At 37.4% G+C, this 16409-nt stretch overlaps 2 protein-coding genes across 6 annotated transcripts; both read left to right on the plus strand.

The window, feature by feature from the left end:
• The first annotated feature begins 2163 nt into the window (after positions 1–2163).
• Positions 2164–8134, plus strand: LOC133711549 (VIN3-like protein 1). 4 transcript variants are annotated; one of them, XM_062137659.1, is made up of 6 exons: positions 2181–2266; positions 2881–2936; positions 4515–4689; positions 5065–5701; positions 6153–6460; positions 6554–8134. In XM_062137659.1, the coding sequence occupies exons 4-6, from the start codon at positions 5247–5249 to the stop codon at positions 7738–7740; spliced, it is 1950 nt and encodes a 649-aa protein (XP_061993643.1). In that variant the 5' UTR covers positions 2181–2266; positions 2881–2936; positions 4515–4689; positions 5065–5246; the 3' UTR covers positions 7741–8134. The 4 variants fall into 4 exon arrangements, with proteins under 4 accessions (XP_061993638.1, XP_061993643.1, XP_061993651.1 ...); XM_062137662.1 differs by having other exon boundaries at positions 2202–2266; positions 4460–4689; XM_062137654.1 differs by lacking the exon at positions 4515–4689 and having other exon boundaries at positions 2164–2266.
• A 172-nt stretch (positions 8135–8306) lies between these two features.
• Positions 8307–14449, plus strand: LOC133711567 (fe-S cluster assembly factor HCF101, chloroplastic). Of its 2 annotated transcripts, XM_062137674.1 has the most exons (16): positions 8313–8518; positions 8601–8747; positions 9186–9328; positions 9417–9467; positions 9896–10051; positions 10260–10403; positions 10482–10624; positions 11078–11147; positions 11366–11461; positions 11669–11758; positions 11871–11924; positions 12119–12242; positions 12495–12619; positions 13428–13550; positions 14100–14180; positions 14276–14449. In XM_062137674.1, exons 1-16 carry the CDS (start codon positions 8446–8448, stop codon positions 14279–14281), a joined length of 1626 nt encoding a protein of 541 aa, XP_061993658.1. In that variant the 5' UTR covers positions 8313–8445; the 3' UTR covers positions 14282–14449. The 2 variants fall into 2 exon arrangements, with proteins under 2 accessions (XP_061993665.1, XP_061993658.1); XM_062137681.1 differs by lacking the exons at positions 13428–13550; positions 14100–14180; positions 14276–14449 and adding an exon at positions 13163–13410 and having other exon boundaries at positions 8307–8518.
• The last annotated feature ends 1960 nt before the right edge of the window (positions 14450–16409 follow it).

Raw genomic sequence — 16409 nt, forward strand, 5'->3', positions numbered from 1 at the left:
TATGTCATCCCGAGAAGACGGAGTCGAAGTCGGCATGCCGCATGCCGAAAGTGATTAGCCAGCTACAAAGCTAATGCATGACGGAAAGTTTCGGGTCACTTTTATTAGGGTTTGGGTGGGGAGGAATGTGCATCAATTAGCTTCTGCTTTTGGCGTGATTACATGCACACTGCATTATTCACTTTAGTTTTGGTTATTGTCCTTGTCTGACACCATGTTTAGTAGTTACTATTCTACACTGTTTTGATATGTTGTCAACCACCTGCGGCCATTGTTGCAGTAGTTCCTAATATAGTAGTAGTCTTTTCCTCGAGGGTTTTTTTGGGGTTTCCAACGGCCAAGTTATGACTTTTTGGCCCACTCTCTGTGGCAAAATCAATATGATTCAGTAGTCCCTGCTTCAAAAGTTCAAATAATGTCCCTTGGTTATGGTCCCATGGGTAGCTAGCTAGCTTTTATTTTTTTGGGGTTTAGATGCCTGTGACCAAGTCATGAATGAATGGTGGCATGGTGTTATATATGGACCTCATCTTTCTTTGCCATTTCTAATTTCTTTGTCAGAGTCAGACTCCAGCATATGCAATGGAAAGAAATCGTCTACGGAACCCAATTGTGAATTTTTCTTCAGTAGCCTCATCCAATCGAGATTATTTTAGATTTTACCCGACCTGCAGTATATGTAATATATGTAATCAATAAATATACTACATGCTTTTGTCAAAATAGCCGAAGCGACCATTGAATAGAGTGATAGATATGCGGTTTTCTTCACCACATCCATGGCATGCCATGAACAGAAGAAGAGAGACAGCAGGGAGCGATGGAACCTCACCGCATCCCACATTATCTTTCTTCACCATTTTTGTCACAACCAACCCTAAAACAGATCCTGACCTCCATACAAAAACCTGTCACCTCACACCACACTCAACCAATGAGAATCCAAGGACGGTTGATTTGTGTGTACACTTGTAAAAAGCACAGAAGATTATAAAGTCTCTGAAACAGTCATAAAAAAGTACCAAAACCATGTTTGACGTGTACCGTTTACTGTTTCTTTTCTTTTTCACTACCTATAAGATTCTTCCTGACACGTGTTCATTTCTCTGATTAATCTCAATTATTCATGCCTTTGATTCTTAATAAAGTCTACGGTCAATTTAGAACTACCGAATACGATTCCAGGTCAACGGCTCTAAACGTGTTGAGCATCCACGCGAGTTTGAATCAATGGTTCAATTTCTTCTCAAGATCGGTGTGTGCGGGTTTAAATTTCTTCAAAATTTTCATCAAAGATTCTGTAACATTTCTATAACGTAACATTTTTCAAATTAGCTTTAACTTTTAAATACTAAAAAATAATATTTTTAGTTATAATTTTTTTAATTGAGATTGAGGTAGCAAGCCACCTCAGTTACGTTAGCAAATTAGTAACACATCCACTAGTTAGTATTCGGACCGAGGGTCCACGAGAGTATCTTAGCAAAACCAGACCAATCTCATACTATAGGCTCGCACCAACCCGAAGGCCCCTCAAACTTGCTACCACAAATTGCTGAGAGTTGGGACTGAAACGCTACACTAAGAGCAAGTTCACCCTTTGGGTCACCAGGTCACCTACTTTTCACTGCTTTTTAGTGTATTTTTCACCCTCTGGGTCACGGGCACAGTGTATTTTGTGACCCAGATAATGAAAATATACATTAAAAATCAGTAAATAGTAGGTGACCTGGTGACCCAACGGATGAACTTGCTCTAAATTCTAAACGCCAGATCATGAAATCCTCATGTTATATTGCTGGACCAACCATAACACTGAGGCTGATTAATAAATAAAAAATAATACTTCAGTCATAATTGCGGAAATAATAAAAAGCGTCCGAGAAAATAAAAACTAATTAAATGTGGATAATTCTGTTACACGCGCCGTCGAATCGCGTCCCCTTGCCACAGACCAATCACATCGCTGGGCAGTGCTCCTTGTACTTTTCCTGCGCGGCAGACCCATCCCTTCTCTTTCCAACTGGACCCTCAGCCCCCACGCGCCTCACCCGCGCGCCAGCCTCCCCCCCCTACCCACACCACCCCCAGCGCTCTTCTCCAAAAACGTGAACGACTCGTACAACCTTCTCTCTCTCAAAACCAACTAACAAACCAAGCCCCCCCCCCTCCCCCCCTCTCTCTCATTCTCTCAGCTCTCTGCAAAATCCAATTCTTCGTCCTCGGCGCGCCAAAAAAAAAAAAACCCTAGCGCCATTGTTAGCAGGTAAAGTACGTCTTCCTCTGATTTCGTCGTCGTGTTCTTCCTTATCTTTATCGTAATTTTTTTTTTATTGCCGAATTTTTTTTTTTTTTCAAAGTCTTATTCACCGCAGATCCGTTTTTTCTGCTTTCGCTTTCTTCGCTTTAGCTTCTGCTACTTTTTCCTTCTCCACAATTCCGTGAATTCTGAAGTTAAATAATATCGGAAATCATCACAGTCGGAAATTATGTGTAGAAACGGCGTTTGATTCGTTTCGCCGGTTTGATTCACGCAATCTGTATTAACAATGTGGTCAGCTTGCTATTGTGATTTTTGTGTTTTGAAAATTTTCGGCTTGTGTGAATTTGCTTGTTTTTCTAGTTGCATGGGGACTAACTGGCATGTTTAGAAAGGAGAGGAGCTTTGTTTTAGTATTAGGAAGTTGAAGGATTTGGTGTGATTTGATAGTTTGAGGAATTTTGAGCTGAATTTTGTTACTATGTGTGGTTTCTTGGCTTATTTAGCTGCGTTTATGAAGTACATTATGCTGACTGAAGTGATAGTATAATTCGATAAATTATTATTATGTGTGTGATTTTGATAATGTAATGGTTTATGACACGGATTGATTGTTGCAGGGAGGGGGTTTAATTATTGCATTGTATGGATTCGGAAGATAAGTTTCTAGCTAAAGGTTTGATCTTTTTTTATCTTTTGTATGCATTTTATTTCTTTTGGTATGAAGTTCTTATGCTCCTACTATGCGGTTGTTACTGAATGTTTGGTATCATGGGCGAGATAATAACTATAGCTGACATTTAATCAGTGGAAAGTAGAAGACGGTGAACTTTGTTTCATGAGTAATTGGTACCCTTCCATGCTAGTCAAATGATCTGTTATGTTGTTGTTAGAACTGTCACTATGCCAAGTATCCTTGTCTGGCCAGACACTTGGACTCTTGTCAAGTTGTTTTGTTTCATTTTTCTTATCATATGCAAAAAATTTATTTTATTTTATTATTTTTTAAACTTTTTTTTTTTGGAACTCATGTAGTATTGCATCTGTAAATCTTGAATTGCCTTTTTATTTAGAAGATAAAACTTTTCATCATCATCCTTGGAAGCCTTTACTGTACTTGCTTTGAATGTTTAAACAAAATCAGGTAGGTCATAATGTTTTTGGTATGCACAGCAAATATTACTAGGAAATTGTTTAAGTCCAATTGCTCCTGAAGTAAGGTAGTTTGTGAAAGAAAATGTGTGCAGACTGCCTTTATTTAGGTGAATCTGGAGTTTGTTTGCTCGTATTCTACCATATGTGGAGGACAGTGAAACTATTGATAAACTATTCAGCAAAAATGAGAGGTATTCTAGATTAGGTCTGTTGTTCAGTGGAACTGATAATTTAATATCTTACAAATTAGGAAAGGGTGGTTAACTGTATTAAAGGGTAATCATTAAGAAACGTCTGAAACGTCTTAATGGAGATGTGTTTTTCTTATCTGAAACGTCTGATTCATGGGATTTTGACCATACAGGTAGATTATATATGGACTGTCCAAAAAGTTAAGAGTAACTTGTTATTGTGAGGTACTAATTAGAATTTGGACTTTTGGTGGTCTCGTCCAGTTTGGGCACGCCCAATTGATTTTGGGTTTTATTTAGTGTGTGTGTGTGTACATATATATGGTTTTCTACAAACCCTAACAGTGATATAACCTCAACTTGGTCCCGTCTTCCATGAGTCTCTACCGCCGCCCTGTATCTGCAGATGGTCCATTTGTAAAAAATTACTGATCTTTCTTTCCGTTTCTGCTGAAAAGTTATACAATTTTCTGGGATTCACGATGATCTGGTCTTTGCATGATATTATGGTTTAGGAATCACATATGTTGCATTGTGTGTAATTTTATTTCAGCTTGTCACAGGTTAGAACTTCTCTCATTCTTCATGTAATAGTATATAATTCTGCTTCTCCTTAGAATCAAATGCACCCTCTGTTCTGCTAGTGTTGGTCATCGATCTTCATTTTCTTTGTCTATTAAAATTTCAAAATATTACGAACAGGATAGTACTTGAGCCAATTTCATTCTATCAATCTTGTAACTGCAGTTATTTCTTCTGGGATATAAAATACTTCTTATTAGTAACTTAGATTTTGAGAATCAAAAAAATTGATTTTGAAAATTTTCAAATCTTGTGGTCTGTCTTTATGTAGATCTGACAACCCTGAAAAGCGTACGTGTTGAATATTTCTTTCTTTCTTGCTTAAGAGTTCCTGAGGAAGGACAGGTTCAGGTTGGACTATTCAGATAGACGCATAGAGCTCTACTGCTGTGAAGTGGGACTAGATGTTCAGACAAGATGTAGATGATCTTTCACTTATATTATTGTAGATGGAATCATGGAAGTGCTGCTGATAGGTTGTTGAGTAAACTGATTAGGAAGGTAAGGAATGTGGCAAGCCATGAGATGTAGGATGTTAGAACTTGTTGAAAATATAAAGAGATATAAGCATGCACCAATTTAGACCATTGGAATGTTCAGAGAAAAAGGATTTAGTTTATATGCAAATAAATATAGTAGGCATTGATGGTAGAAAGAAGGATAAAGCAGAATTTGATTGGGTTGCGCCTCACCATTGATCTGAATTGCCCCTTTTGTCTCTCTTGTTACCGAACCTATCTGAGTTTCTTACAAGCATTGTTAAATTTTTTTTTGCCTTTCTAATTACTGAGTTGTAGACTTCTACTATAATGGTGCTTTAATATCTGTTCCTTCACTTCATAATTTTGTTTTGTCATTTTCTTTTCCTCTTTCCAGTTTCTGGAGTTCAAAGTCTCTCTTCCAGTGTGCAAAGCACTCCCGAGAAGAATGGGCATTCAGATGATGCTTCAAGAAGTCCAGAGCTCCTTCAACAGTTTCTGAAATCTGGTCCCAGGAAGGAACTTCTTCGGGCATGTGTTGACAAGGACAAGAAAAATTTGACTTCCTCAAAAAACAAGATGGCCGAACTTTTGAAGACTACTAACAAGACAAATAAGAAGCAGGAGTCAAAAAAAGCTTCTTCTAGTCCAAATAATCATCCTCCTAAAAAGCAATCCAGAAAGGGGGAAAATCCCATCCGACTCTCACCAGCTTCTGAGCAGTCTCCAGATTTTGGATGTTCGAACTCATGGATCTGTAAAAACTCTGCTTGTAGAGCTGTTCTATCCATAGACAACACATTCTGCAAGAGATGCTCCTGCTGTATTTGTCATTTGTTTGATGACAACAAGGACCCAAGTCTTTGGTTAGTATGCACATCTGAATCTGGTGAGGGAGATTCCTGTGGGTTATCTTGTCACATTGACTGCGCGCTTAGATGTGAAAAGGTGGGAGTTGTTGATCTTGGGCAATTGATGCAGCTAGATGGTAGTTATTGTTGTGCTTCATGTGGTAAAGTTTCTGGGATACTTGGGTAAGTAATTCTCTTGCATATGTGAGTGTAGGTTAAAGCAGTAGTCCTCACTTTGACAGGCTATCACTTTGACAAATTGATTTAAGCACTTTGTGCTATAGTCAGGCATCTAGGCATCTCATAGATCACTTCCAATTTGAATGATCATGTTTTCTTTTTGCTTTTCTGATTTAGTAAATCTTTTTTCAAGTTACACTTTGCTCATGTTTGTAGTGTATATAATCTGATAATGTCTCTGTCAATTTGTTGTTTTTATTTATTTATTTTATTTTTTGAGAAAAGAACATTTCTTTCCCCTCTTTAAAGAGGTACCTTTTGCAAAACAAAGTTCCTATTATACATTACCAAAAATAACAAGAGAAAGCAAGCAACTATAGCATGTAAATCTGTGTTTTGCTAATAGTTTTTCTAGCCGCTGATGAGACTCATGTGGTTCTATCAATACTGACAGGATTTGGAAGAAGCAGCTACTCGTAGCAAAGGATGCTCGACGTGTTGATGTTCTTTGGGACAGGATATGCTTGAGTTATAGGCTTCTGGATGGGACTTCAAGGTTTAAAGAACTTCATGATATTGTGAAGGAAGCGAAGACTAAACTCGAGACAGAACTAGGTCCAATTAATGGAGATTCAGGAACAATGGTACGTGGGATAGTCAGCAGACTATCTATCGCTGGTGATGTGCTAAAACTCTGCTCTCTTGCAATTGAGAAAGCTGATGAATGGTTGGCCAATGTTTCTAGTGCAGACCCAAACAGAGGTAGGAAACTGTTCTCCTTTTACTTGCTCTTTGATCACCATCATGCATTAGAAACCTGAATGATTGCTTCTGTTTCTTTTCCATCCTTTGCAGAGGGTTCACTTCCAGCTGCCTGCAAGTTTCTCTTTGAGGAAGTAACACCTTCATCTGTTGTGATTATATTGATCGAACTGTCTAATGCTTCATCTGATGACATCAAGGGATACAAGCTCTGGTATTACAAGAGCAGAGAAGAATCACACACAAAAGAGCCTACTTGTACCTTTTCAAGATCTCAGAGAAGAATTTTGATCTCCAATCTGCAGCCTTGCACAGAGTATACATTTAGGATAATATCTTATACTGAGGCTGGTGACTTGGGTCACTCTGAGGCAAAGTGTTTCACCAAAAGTGTTGAGATAATTCACAAAAACTCGGATTCACCGGTCTGCAGGAATCATAAGAAAGAAAATCCTGTCATTGAGGCAAATTCTAGTGCCATGAGGGAGTCTGAAACTACAACAGCAGTTGTGCCTTCTTCCGAATTTAAAGTTCGTGATCTTGGAAAGATACTTCGTCTGGCTCAGGCTCAACAGAAAGGCTCCTTGGAGGGCTTTTGTAGTGCCAACAAAGAAAAATGTTGTGGACCAAGCAACCCGATAAAAACTGAAACTCTACAAGAAGAGTTGCCTTCTGTTCCACGGGGGCTTGACTTAAATGTTCTTTCAATGCCCGATCTGAATGAAGAGCTAACCCCGCCCTTTGAGTCCTCCAGAGATGAAGATAATGGATGCACTTTGCAGCAGGCTGTGGAGGCAGATGATGATGCTGCTTCTCATGACATGGTGAAGAACGGCCTAGCAAGATCACATGGTAGTGGTGATTCACAGACCTGGACTCATGGGATTACTGGAGATGTCCCTGCTGTTGATTCTCGGGCAGAAATTTGCAGGAAGAGGAAAGGAAACTCAAACGAAGAGACCCATGATTGTGACAGCACCCTGATAAATGGGCCACCATTGCAAAATGGTTCTTGTTGCTTGGACGAGAACTTTGAGTACTGTGTGAAAATAATCAGGTGGCTGGAATGCGAGGGTCACCTTACGGAGGAATTCAGATTGAAGTTGCTAACATGGTTCAGTTTGAGATCAACTGAGCAAGAGCGTAGGGTGGTCAACACCTTTATTCAAACTATGATTGATGATCCAAGCAGCTTGGCAGGACAGTTGGTTGACTCCTTTGCAGATATCATATCCCGCAAGAGGCAACGGAACGGATTCTGCAGTAAGCTGTGGCATTAAATAAGGGCGAGGCATGCTGATATGACTTACCATATGCTTCACATTGCATTTATATTACTCCTGAGAATCGATAAATGGCCTCTGATTAATTTTGCCGTCTTTGTACAGGCATTTTTTCTTAGTCATTGTCACAAGCGATTTAATTATATCTCGGACAAGATTCGTCCGGCTATAAGACTTCGGTCACTGATTGAGAAGACTCTGATTTGTCTCGGGAAGGCCTTTGGAGGCAAGGTTTCTGGCCGTAGGACGCATTTGTCATTCCCGATGTTATCCTAGTTATTCAAGCTGTAGAATTTAATCATTGGAGATATTTTCATATTCACTGTTATCATTGCCTTCATAAATTAAATTCAAAGAAGAGTACCCAATATTTATCATGAAATTTTCATAATTGCAGTTGTCATTTCTCATTTTCCTTTTGATCTGTCTTTTCTTTTGATTCTGATGGGGAACTTTTTGGAAGATGATCAAAAATGCCGTATTGGAAACATTGTTGATGAATAAACGACAGGTCGTTTGGTTGACCGACCCTAAGGGAAGGGGATTGGATTGTGAAATCTAAATGAGATTACAAAATAGGAGACCTGGCATGGCATGACGCCATAAAAGTAGTAACATGAGGTTCACACTTGACAGAGGCCACTGATCACTTCCTGCTTCTTTGTCACCTCCCATTTCTCACATCTTTTCCCTCTCAAAAATATGCAACTTCTTCACGTTCCTTCTTCACCATACCTCTCTTTTCAAACCCTAAAAACACATTCAGAAGCAGCAGGTGATGATTATCTCTATCTATATGCTCCTGTTTCATTTCAACTCTCACTGACTCCGTTCTGCTCTGCTTCTTGTACTTGTAGGACTAGCTTTATATGAGAAGCCTCTTCTATCATCATCTTCTATATTTTGTTCTCTTCAGCAAGAAAGAGTTGAAAAAAGGTCTAAATGGGTATCACGTAGAGGCTCTGTGTTAAGCTCCTTCACAACTAAAGCTGCTTCTTTGGAAGGTAAAGCTTTCTCTACCTTCTTTGAGCAAACCCAGCAGCTTTTAGCTACTTCTGGATTAAACCCGTTTTCCAAAATTGCATAATTCAGTTTAACAAGAGTCTTTGATTTGCTTCTGAAAGAACCCATTGCCTGTCTTTGGAGGGATTTTGATTTTTTTGATGAACTGGAAATTGTTCAGAATCCAATATAACTTTTACAAAAGAACCATACTTTATGTTGTGAAATTTAAGCATTAGCATTCGAGACTGGAACTTGGGCAGCATTGCTAATTTTCTATCAAATCAGATAGGAGGAAGCCTTGAATTACTGAACAATATTAGAAATTGAGTTGGGTAGTGCGTATACTTATCCTTGAATGATTTTGTTACACTAGATTCATCTGATGATTTTGTTTTCTAGTAGTTTTTATTTATTCTATTGCTTTTTGTCAAATGTAGCTGGCGCTGCTGCAGTATCAGATGGGAAAGCTGAGAGTGATGTACTGAAAGCATTGTCTCAAATCATTGATCCAGACTTCGGGACAGACATTGTCTCATGTGGATTTGTGAAAGACCTGCAAATCAATGAGGCTTTGGGAGAGGTCATTTAGAGCGTGTATGTGAAGATTTTCAATGACAGACATATAAAGAATGATGTCCTTACCAGAATATATTGATTTTTCATCTCAGGTTTCATTTCGGTTAGAGCTCACTACACCAGCATGTCCAGTAAAGGACATGGTAATTGACACAATCACCATTGTTTTATCAAGAACTCGCATATACTTGATATGGTAGACTTTTGAATTATAAGTGAACTTAAAAAATGCTTACTGATTGATATATATATATATATATATATATATATATATATATATATATGTGAATGTTTCTCGTTTTCTTTCTTTGATTTCTTTCTTGTCATTTGAATGAATTATATCTAATGAAAAGATGCAACCATCACTATTAGCTTCATGATTCTCACCTTTTATCATTGATGAGAAAAATTATGACTTTATTAGATTCTACTTGTAACATTGAATGAACTATTGAGATAGTTGGGATCCAATAAATCAATCATCAAGAATTTAGAAATACTGAAATAGCAACCATTTCTTTTTTTTGGTCGAAAGAAATAGCAACCATAATAAGCTTTAACTGCATTACAGTTTGAGCAAAAGGCAAATGAGGTGGTGAACGAGCTTTCTTGGGTCAAGAATGTCAATGTGACTATGTCAGCACAACCTGCAAAACCCCTTTATGCCGGGCAACTTCCACCAGGGTTACGGACAATTTCAAATATTGTGGCAGTTTCTAGTTGCAAGGTAGACTTTCCATTTTCATTTTGGTGCTTTCTTAGCTGGTATTTTGCTTTTGAGCTACATGCTGAACTTCATGGTTTCAGTATATTGTAGGGTTTGATTGTTGTCATTAACACTTTTGATGGTGGCATATCTTTTTAATTTGAATTCCTGTCTAGAAAATTAGACAGCTAATCTTGTACTATTTCTCTTGATTGTGAAATATGTGCAGGGAGGCGTGGGAAAATCAACTGTAGCAGTAAACTTAGCATATACTTTGGCTGGTATGGGTGCTAGAGTGGGTATATTTGATGCTGATGTCTATGGTCCTAGTCTACCAACGATGGTCTCCCCTGAAAACCAAATACTAGTAATGGTAATGTAATAACTTTTTATAGAAATTTTCTTGCAATTTGTCAAGTTCTGCAGTTCTGACACTGAAAGTTTCCTTTAGAACCCAGAGAAGAAAACCATTATTCCTACTGAATACTTGGGAGTGAAATTGGTGTCTTTTGGATTTGCCGGACAAGGTCGTGCAATAATGAGAGGTCCAATGGTCTCTGGGGTCATTGATCAGCTTCTAACTACAACAGAGTGGTATGGCATGCTTCCAAAAATAAATTATGCAAATTCGTTTGATCATTATCTACATTTCATGAGCTAAGTACTGTACCCCCAGAAAGTTGTGGACATTTGTAGGAAGGCTCCTTATACATTAAATGCACTTGATATTACCATTACAATAACTCTTTGTTTTGATTAACTTAAGAAGGAAACTTTGAGAGAATGATAAATAGTCAGACAGATTCGTTGTATACTGAAATACTGTCAATTATAACCAATTGAACAAGTTATATCTTACAGTTGGTCTAATGTCCATTATCGCCAATGAAATTCTTGTGAAGCTTATGTTAATGAAGCTTCTATCTCAATCAGTTTTCTCTGATGAATCTTGATAATTTGACTAAGATTTGAGTTCAAAGGCCCTTACATAATTCAGTGCTAAAAGATGGTACTTTCAGTGCTAATTGTGTTCATTTAATTATGTAGGGGAGAACTGGATTATCTTGTTGTTGACATGCCCCCTGGAACTGGTGATATTCAGCTTACTTTGTGCCAGGTCCTGCTTCCTTTCCATATGCACTTTATTTTTTTCCTTTTTATTTTAGGGGTCCAGATTAAGAGAATTCCATTAATTATGCCTTCTCCTTTGTATTTGTGTGATTAATTATCATTTTATATCTAGTATGTTACTTTGTTATGTGTAGATATTCTACCCAAATCTTTTTCTATTCAATATTTCTACGTTTTGATTTGGGCAAAGTACTGGATTTTCAGGTAGTTCCATTGACTGCTGCTGTTATTGTTACCACCCCTCAAAAGCTAGCGTTTATTGATGTCGCAAAAGGAGTTCGCATGTTTTCAAAGTTGAAGGTCTGCGTATTTTTCTCCACACAAGCATCCATTCGATTATAAATTAACCTGTCAATGGCATATAATAGATCTTTAACAGTGTTCAAAACTGACAAACTTGTGATTAATTCGTAACCAGTAATGGAAAGTTTACTCAGTCATGTTTATGCTGAGTTCATTTAAGGTTTCTCATCTAACACATACATATTGTAATTTTCATCTATTTAGGTGCCATGTGTTGCTGTAGTTGAGAATATGAGCCATTTTGATGCTGATGGGAAGCGTCATTACCCATTCGGTAAAGGCTCAGGCTCAGAGGTATGTACATACATAATTTACTTTCTTGCTACATAGGATATCTTAATCAATCTCAGTGCTGCAGTTCAAGCATTACCAAGTATTTGAAATAGTTTGATTCACATGTTTGCAGGTTGTAAAGCAGTTTGGTATCCCAAATCTATTTGATCTTCCCATTAGACCAACTGTAAGTCCTATGCTTGAGACTAGCTTGGTTGACAATAAGGGCCAAACATTCTCTATACAGTTCAAGTTTTTTTTTCAGAGCACACACTGATCATGATTTGGTGTATTATTATATCATGTTGTAAAATCTTTGTCAATATGCATATTTGCCACAGGCAAAAACTGTGTAAAATTTTGATTACATTTATCTGGCAGCTATCTGCTTCTGGAGATAGTGGGGTACCTGAAGTGGTAGCTGATCCTCTAGGTGAAGTTTCTAAGACATTTCAGGAGCTCGGAATATGTGTTGTGCAACAGTGTGCTAAGATTCGCCAACAAGGTATGCTATCTTAGACCTGCAGTACCAGTACCTATTCAGGTTAACAAAGTTTTCTGGTAAATTACCCTAGTAAAAGTAAGGGAGTAGCTGGGTATAGAAGGTGCCGTATTGGTGTCTCCAAAGCTTTGAAATCAAATTTCAGTTTTAAAAAGTTGTGTTTTTCCAAACTTTAAAACCTTGCAAGCTAAATTCCCTTTATTCTTTTACTGAACTGGCCTCTTTCTGATGAAATATTATGTTTTTCTATTGTAGTCTCAACAGCAGTGACCTATGATAAATCTCTCAAGGCAATAAGAGTGAAGGTACCAGATTCAGATGATGAATTTCTTCTCCATCCTGCAACTGTGAGACGGAATGACCGCTCTGCCCAAAGTGTGGTATGACTAGATTTATTTAAAAGCACCAAGTATAGAGTTTTCTTTTTTTCTTTTTTCAGAGTAGCACACTATTACTGCAAATTGAATTGCATATAATGTTTAGATTTATGACACTGATCCTTCAAGAATATTGCTTCTGTGAGTTCCGTCATTTTCACATCAGCACTATGTCACTTCATAACTTATTTTAAAGCAGAGAGAAGTAAGAATCCAGCTGTTGAATTTTACCTGTTTCGTTAAGCTTTTTTTTATTATTATTTTTAATTTGGAAGATTAATCTAGAGTTGGAAAACAAGACTTTGAAGAGATACTAGTTGATGGGGAAATATAGTAGAGGTGGCTAAATTTCACACTGGACCTTTTCAATGGTCAAGGTCCAGAGCAAACAAAATGTTACTTTCTACTTTCTTGGAAGAAACTAGGGCCATATATCCTTATTTCTACATCCTTCTTTGCTGTAGAAATTTGGTTTTGTTGTCATAACTTCCCATTGATCTACATGTATAATTTGACTTTTGAGTGGCTAATTTTATTCAAAATCAGGATGAGTGGACAGGGGAGCAAAACAAGACTTTGAAGAGATACTAGTTGATGGGGAAATATAGTAGAGGTGGCTAAATTTCACACTGGACCTTTTCAATGGTCAAGGTCCAGAGCAAACAAAATGTTACTTTCTAGGAAGAAACTAAGGCCAATATCCTTATTTCTACATCCTTCTTTGCTGTAGAAATTTGGTTTGTTGTCGTAACTTCCCATTGATCTACATGTATAATTTGACTTTTGAGTGGCTAATTTTATTCAAAATCAGGATGAGTGGACAGGGGAGCAAAAATTGCAGTATAATGATGTTCCAGAAGATATTGAACCTGAAGAAATTCGGCCCATGGGAAATTATGCCGTGTCAATAACATGGCCAGACGGATTTAGTCAGGTAAAATATGTTTTGTTTGATTTAGTCATACAAAACAAACAAAAGAAAATGGCATCAGGGATCATTTCATTGCTGGGATACTAGAAAAAGTGACAGGGCGACGGTATAGTGTCAACTTGATGAGAATCATGATCTTACTCCTTTTGACTGAAGTGTAAAGCATGCTGAATCCATGCCACTAATGCTGGTGAACTTTCATCATATTGCAAATACCAGAAAATTTCAAAAATATTGAATTGGCTGATTTTGGACTAGGACTTTTTTGTTCATTTTAGCTGTCAAAGTAGATCATTGAATTGGCTCATTATGACTGGTGATTTGGCACATGCACACCAGTGCAGCTACAAAGCATTCATATGGCTGCTGTGTTTTTCTAGCGTATTCTGTTCTTTGACCAAGTATGAATAATCTTCTACTCGAATTAGATAAAAGGAATCATGCATGATGTACCAGTATATCTATTTGCTACATCACCTACTTGGCCTAATGTGATATAGTCTAGGAATAAATCCATGGTCAATTTATGAATTTTTCTGTTTTATGGTGCAGATCGCACCCTATGATCAGCTGCAGACAATGGAGCGGTTAGTTGATGAATTTAATCAATTCCTTCCCCCGATTCCTTCCCAGGCATGATAACATTCTTCCTGTTTTTCTTTTTAACTGCATCAGCAGCCTTCATTGTTAAAATACTTACTTTTTTTGTTCTTTCTCTCATCGTGCAGGTATGATAGCATCAAGAGATACTAATGGATATTAGGGTGTCAAATCCTTATACACACAGATAGTTTGCTCTGTAAAATTAGACTGGAGTTCTAATGCTCCTGATTTTGGGGCATATTTGTATAAGACCATTCCAGTAATAGAAGTTTTACTATATCTGGTGCACTTAGCCTCCATGATTCAAACTGTCACCCCACTTCGGCTTGTTCAAGCTCCAAAGTTAGGATCCTGAGCTCTCTCATCATCAAAGATAGCATACGTATCACTATTTCAACAAGTCACTGTTTGCACTTCCCATATTCATATGATCTGGTCTGTAAAATTCTGCACAAATCGTAATGGATTCTATCGACAAGTCGGTTAAGAAATCATTTCGGATTTGTAATCTAGGTCATTCATTCTGCCTTTCAGAGAAGAAAATGAAGTCAGTTTATCTAAAGCCATTCACAGATCAAAATGGACCACTTTGAAACACCAGATCAAACACAGAAATGTTAAAATTCACACAAGGACCACAGATTAATGCCATCTCCATCTCCTACCAGCCTCAAAATTTAATACAAAGGCAGCTGACGAACACCTTAGTGGCCAAAGGGTTTGCTGGTTCCTTTCTGCAGAAGTAATATTAAGCATTTTAGGAACCGCCCAATTAATGAGGTTATCTGCTTCAAGATATTTCAGAAACATTCAGTGTTTGAATGCCATAAGCAACTACAATGTCTTCCTCAACTGTATTCAAAATGGGACCTTTTTGCATTTGTTGCCTCCACCATTCACCATCATGCTTTTTTTCTTGGCAGTCTTTACTAGCTTTTAATTTTCAAACAAACTTTTCATTTTTTAACAGTCAATGCTCCTTATTGAACGAGAGTTGCAACTTTTCACTTTAATAGCAACCGCAATAAAGGAGTTCTTGCAGAAATGCAGATGACATGTACGTTGATGTATCCATGGTTAAGCCTGTGACAGTATTCAGTTTTCTTCCCTATTACCGGGTCATGTACAATCCTACCCTATCTATCTCATGATCTCATCACTTGCTTAGATCGAGTGATAGTGATGAGAAAAGTAGACACGTAATTGTGTCTATCACGATTGTATACAAATGTTAGTTATATCTTTTCTTGATCTCATCACATAATAGATTATAGATGGAGTGATTTGAAAAATCGACACGTAGTTGTATACAACCGGTGAGAAGAAAGAATTACACATTAGAAATTTGTGTAGTGCTTCACATTATTGCCTCGCCACCCACATGGATTGATTATTTTGACCCTATCATGCAGGCTCTGCTGGTGGATGTCACTTTTCACCAACTTTTTGTTGGGAAATGAGTAGCAGTAAACTTGATTAAAACTCACTGTAAAAAGGGCAGCTTTGGCCTTATTCTTAGATTCCAAGTTCAAGTCAAACAAGCCATTTGATTGATGAATGGTCAACAAAATATTGTTAATCAGTCATTAGTCATTAGACAAATGTGTCATTTTAGAGAAATCTTGTCATTAAATTGCTGGATATTATGTTTAGCAAACTAGGCCTTACTTCACATGGGTTATACCAACTGGGACCTGCAGCAGCATCATGAGTTCATACACGGTAACAAATACAGAGCTCATGGTTCTCACATTAGTTTCTTTTGTATAAATTTTCTTGAATAGATACACATTTTTCATTGCTTGAAACAAAATCCTAGCCATTAACAGGGAGATTTGACAAGAAATATAAATGAAATCTGACAACATACTTCGTTCTGTTTATGTATTGTTTAAATATGTAAGACAAGTTGGACAGATTTTTCGCTCACTATTGTGAGTATTGTCCAAGTTAAATGAATTCCTTGAGTTGAAAATACTGATATAAACACAACGTTACGAACACCACACAAAAATTGAATCGAAACAAGTTGGTACTTTCAACCAAAAGCGACTGGACCATGAGAAAGCTACATATCCAAAATAGATGATTCCAGATTAATTGATTAAGAATTGCTTTAACTACTGTCCTGATCCCTAAGCTTAGCTAGTACTGTTGTGGTCTATGTTTCTGATGAAGAATAGGGTTCATATGATTCCCTATTCTCGCCGCTTGATATCAATGTTTATGTGATACACATGTTTGATGTTTCTCATAACT

The sequence above is a fragment of the Rosa rugosa genome, chromosome 1 (genome assembly GCF_958449725.1).
Source record: "Rosa rugosa chromosome 1, drRosRugo1.1, whole genome shotgun sequence".
NCBI classification, from domain to species: Eukaryota; Viridiplantae; Streptophyta; class Magnoliopsida; order Rosales; family Rosaceae; genus Rosa; species Rosa rugosa.

What these genes read in the sequence shown, in the direction of transcription:
- LOC133711549 (XM_062137654.1), top strand. Translation starts at nt 2,906, where the DNA reads ATGGATTCGGAAGATAAGTTTCTAGCTAAAG. An exon ending in AAAGTTTCTGGGATACTTGG is followed by an intron (nt 5,702 to 6,152) that starts GTAAGTAATTCT and finishes CAATACTGACAG; the next exon opens with GATTTGGAAGAAGCAGCTAC. An exon ending in TAGTGCAGACCCAAACAGAG is followed by an intron (nt 6,461 to 6,553) that starts GTAGGAAACTGT and finishes CATCCTTTGCAG; the next exon opens with AGGGTTCACTTCCAGCTGCC.
- LOC133711567 (XM_062137674.1), top strand. Translation starts at nt 8,446, where the DNA reads ATGCAACTTCTTCACGTTCCTTCTTCACCATACCTCTCTTTTCAAACC. An exon ending in AAAACCAAATACTAGTAATG is followed by an intron (nt 10,404 to 10,481) that starts GTAATGTAATAA and finishes AGTTTCCTTTAG; the next exon opens with AACCCAGAGAAGAAAACCAT. An exon ending in TGCTAAGATTCGCCAACAAG is followed by an intron (nt 12,243 to 12,494) that starts GTATGCTATCTT and finishes TTTCTATTGTAG; the next exon opens with TCTCAACAGCAGTGACCTAT.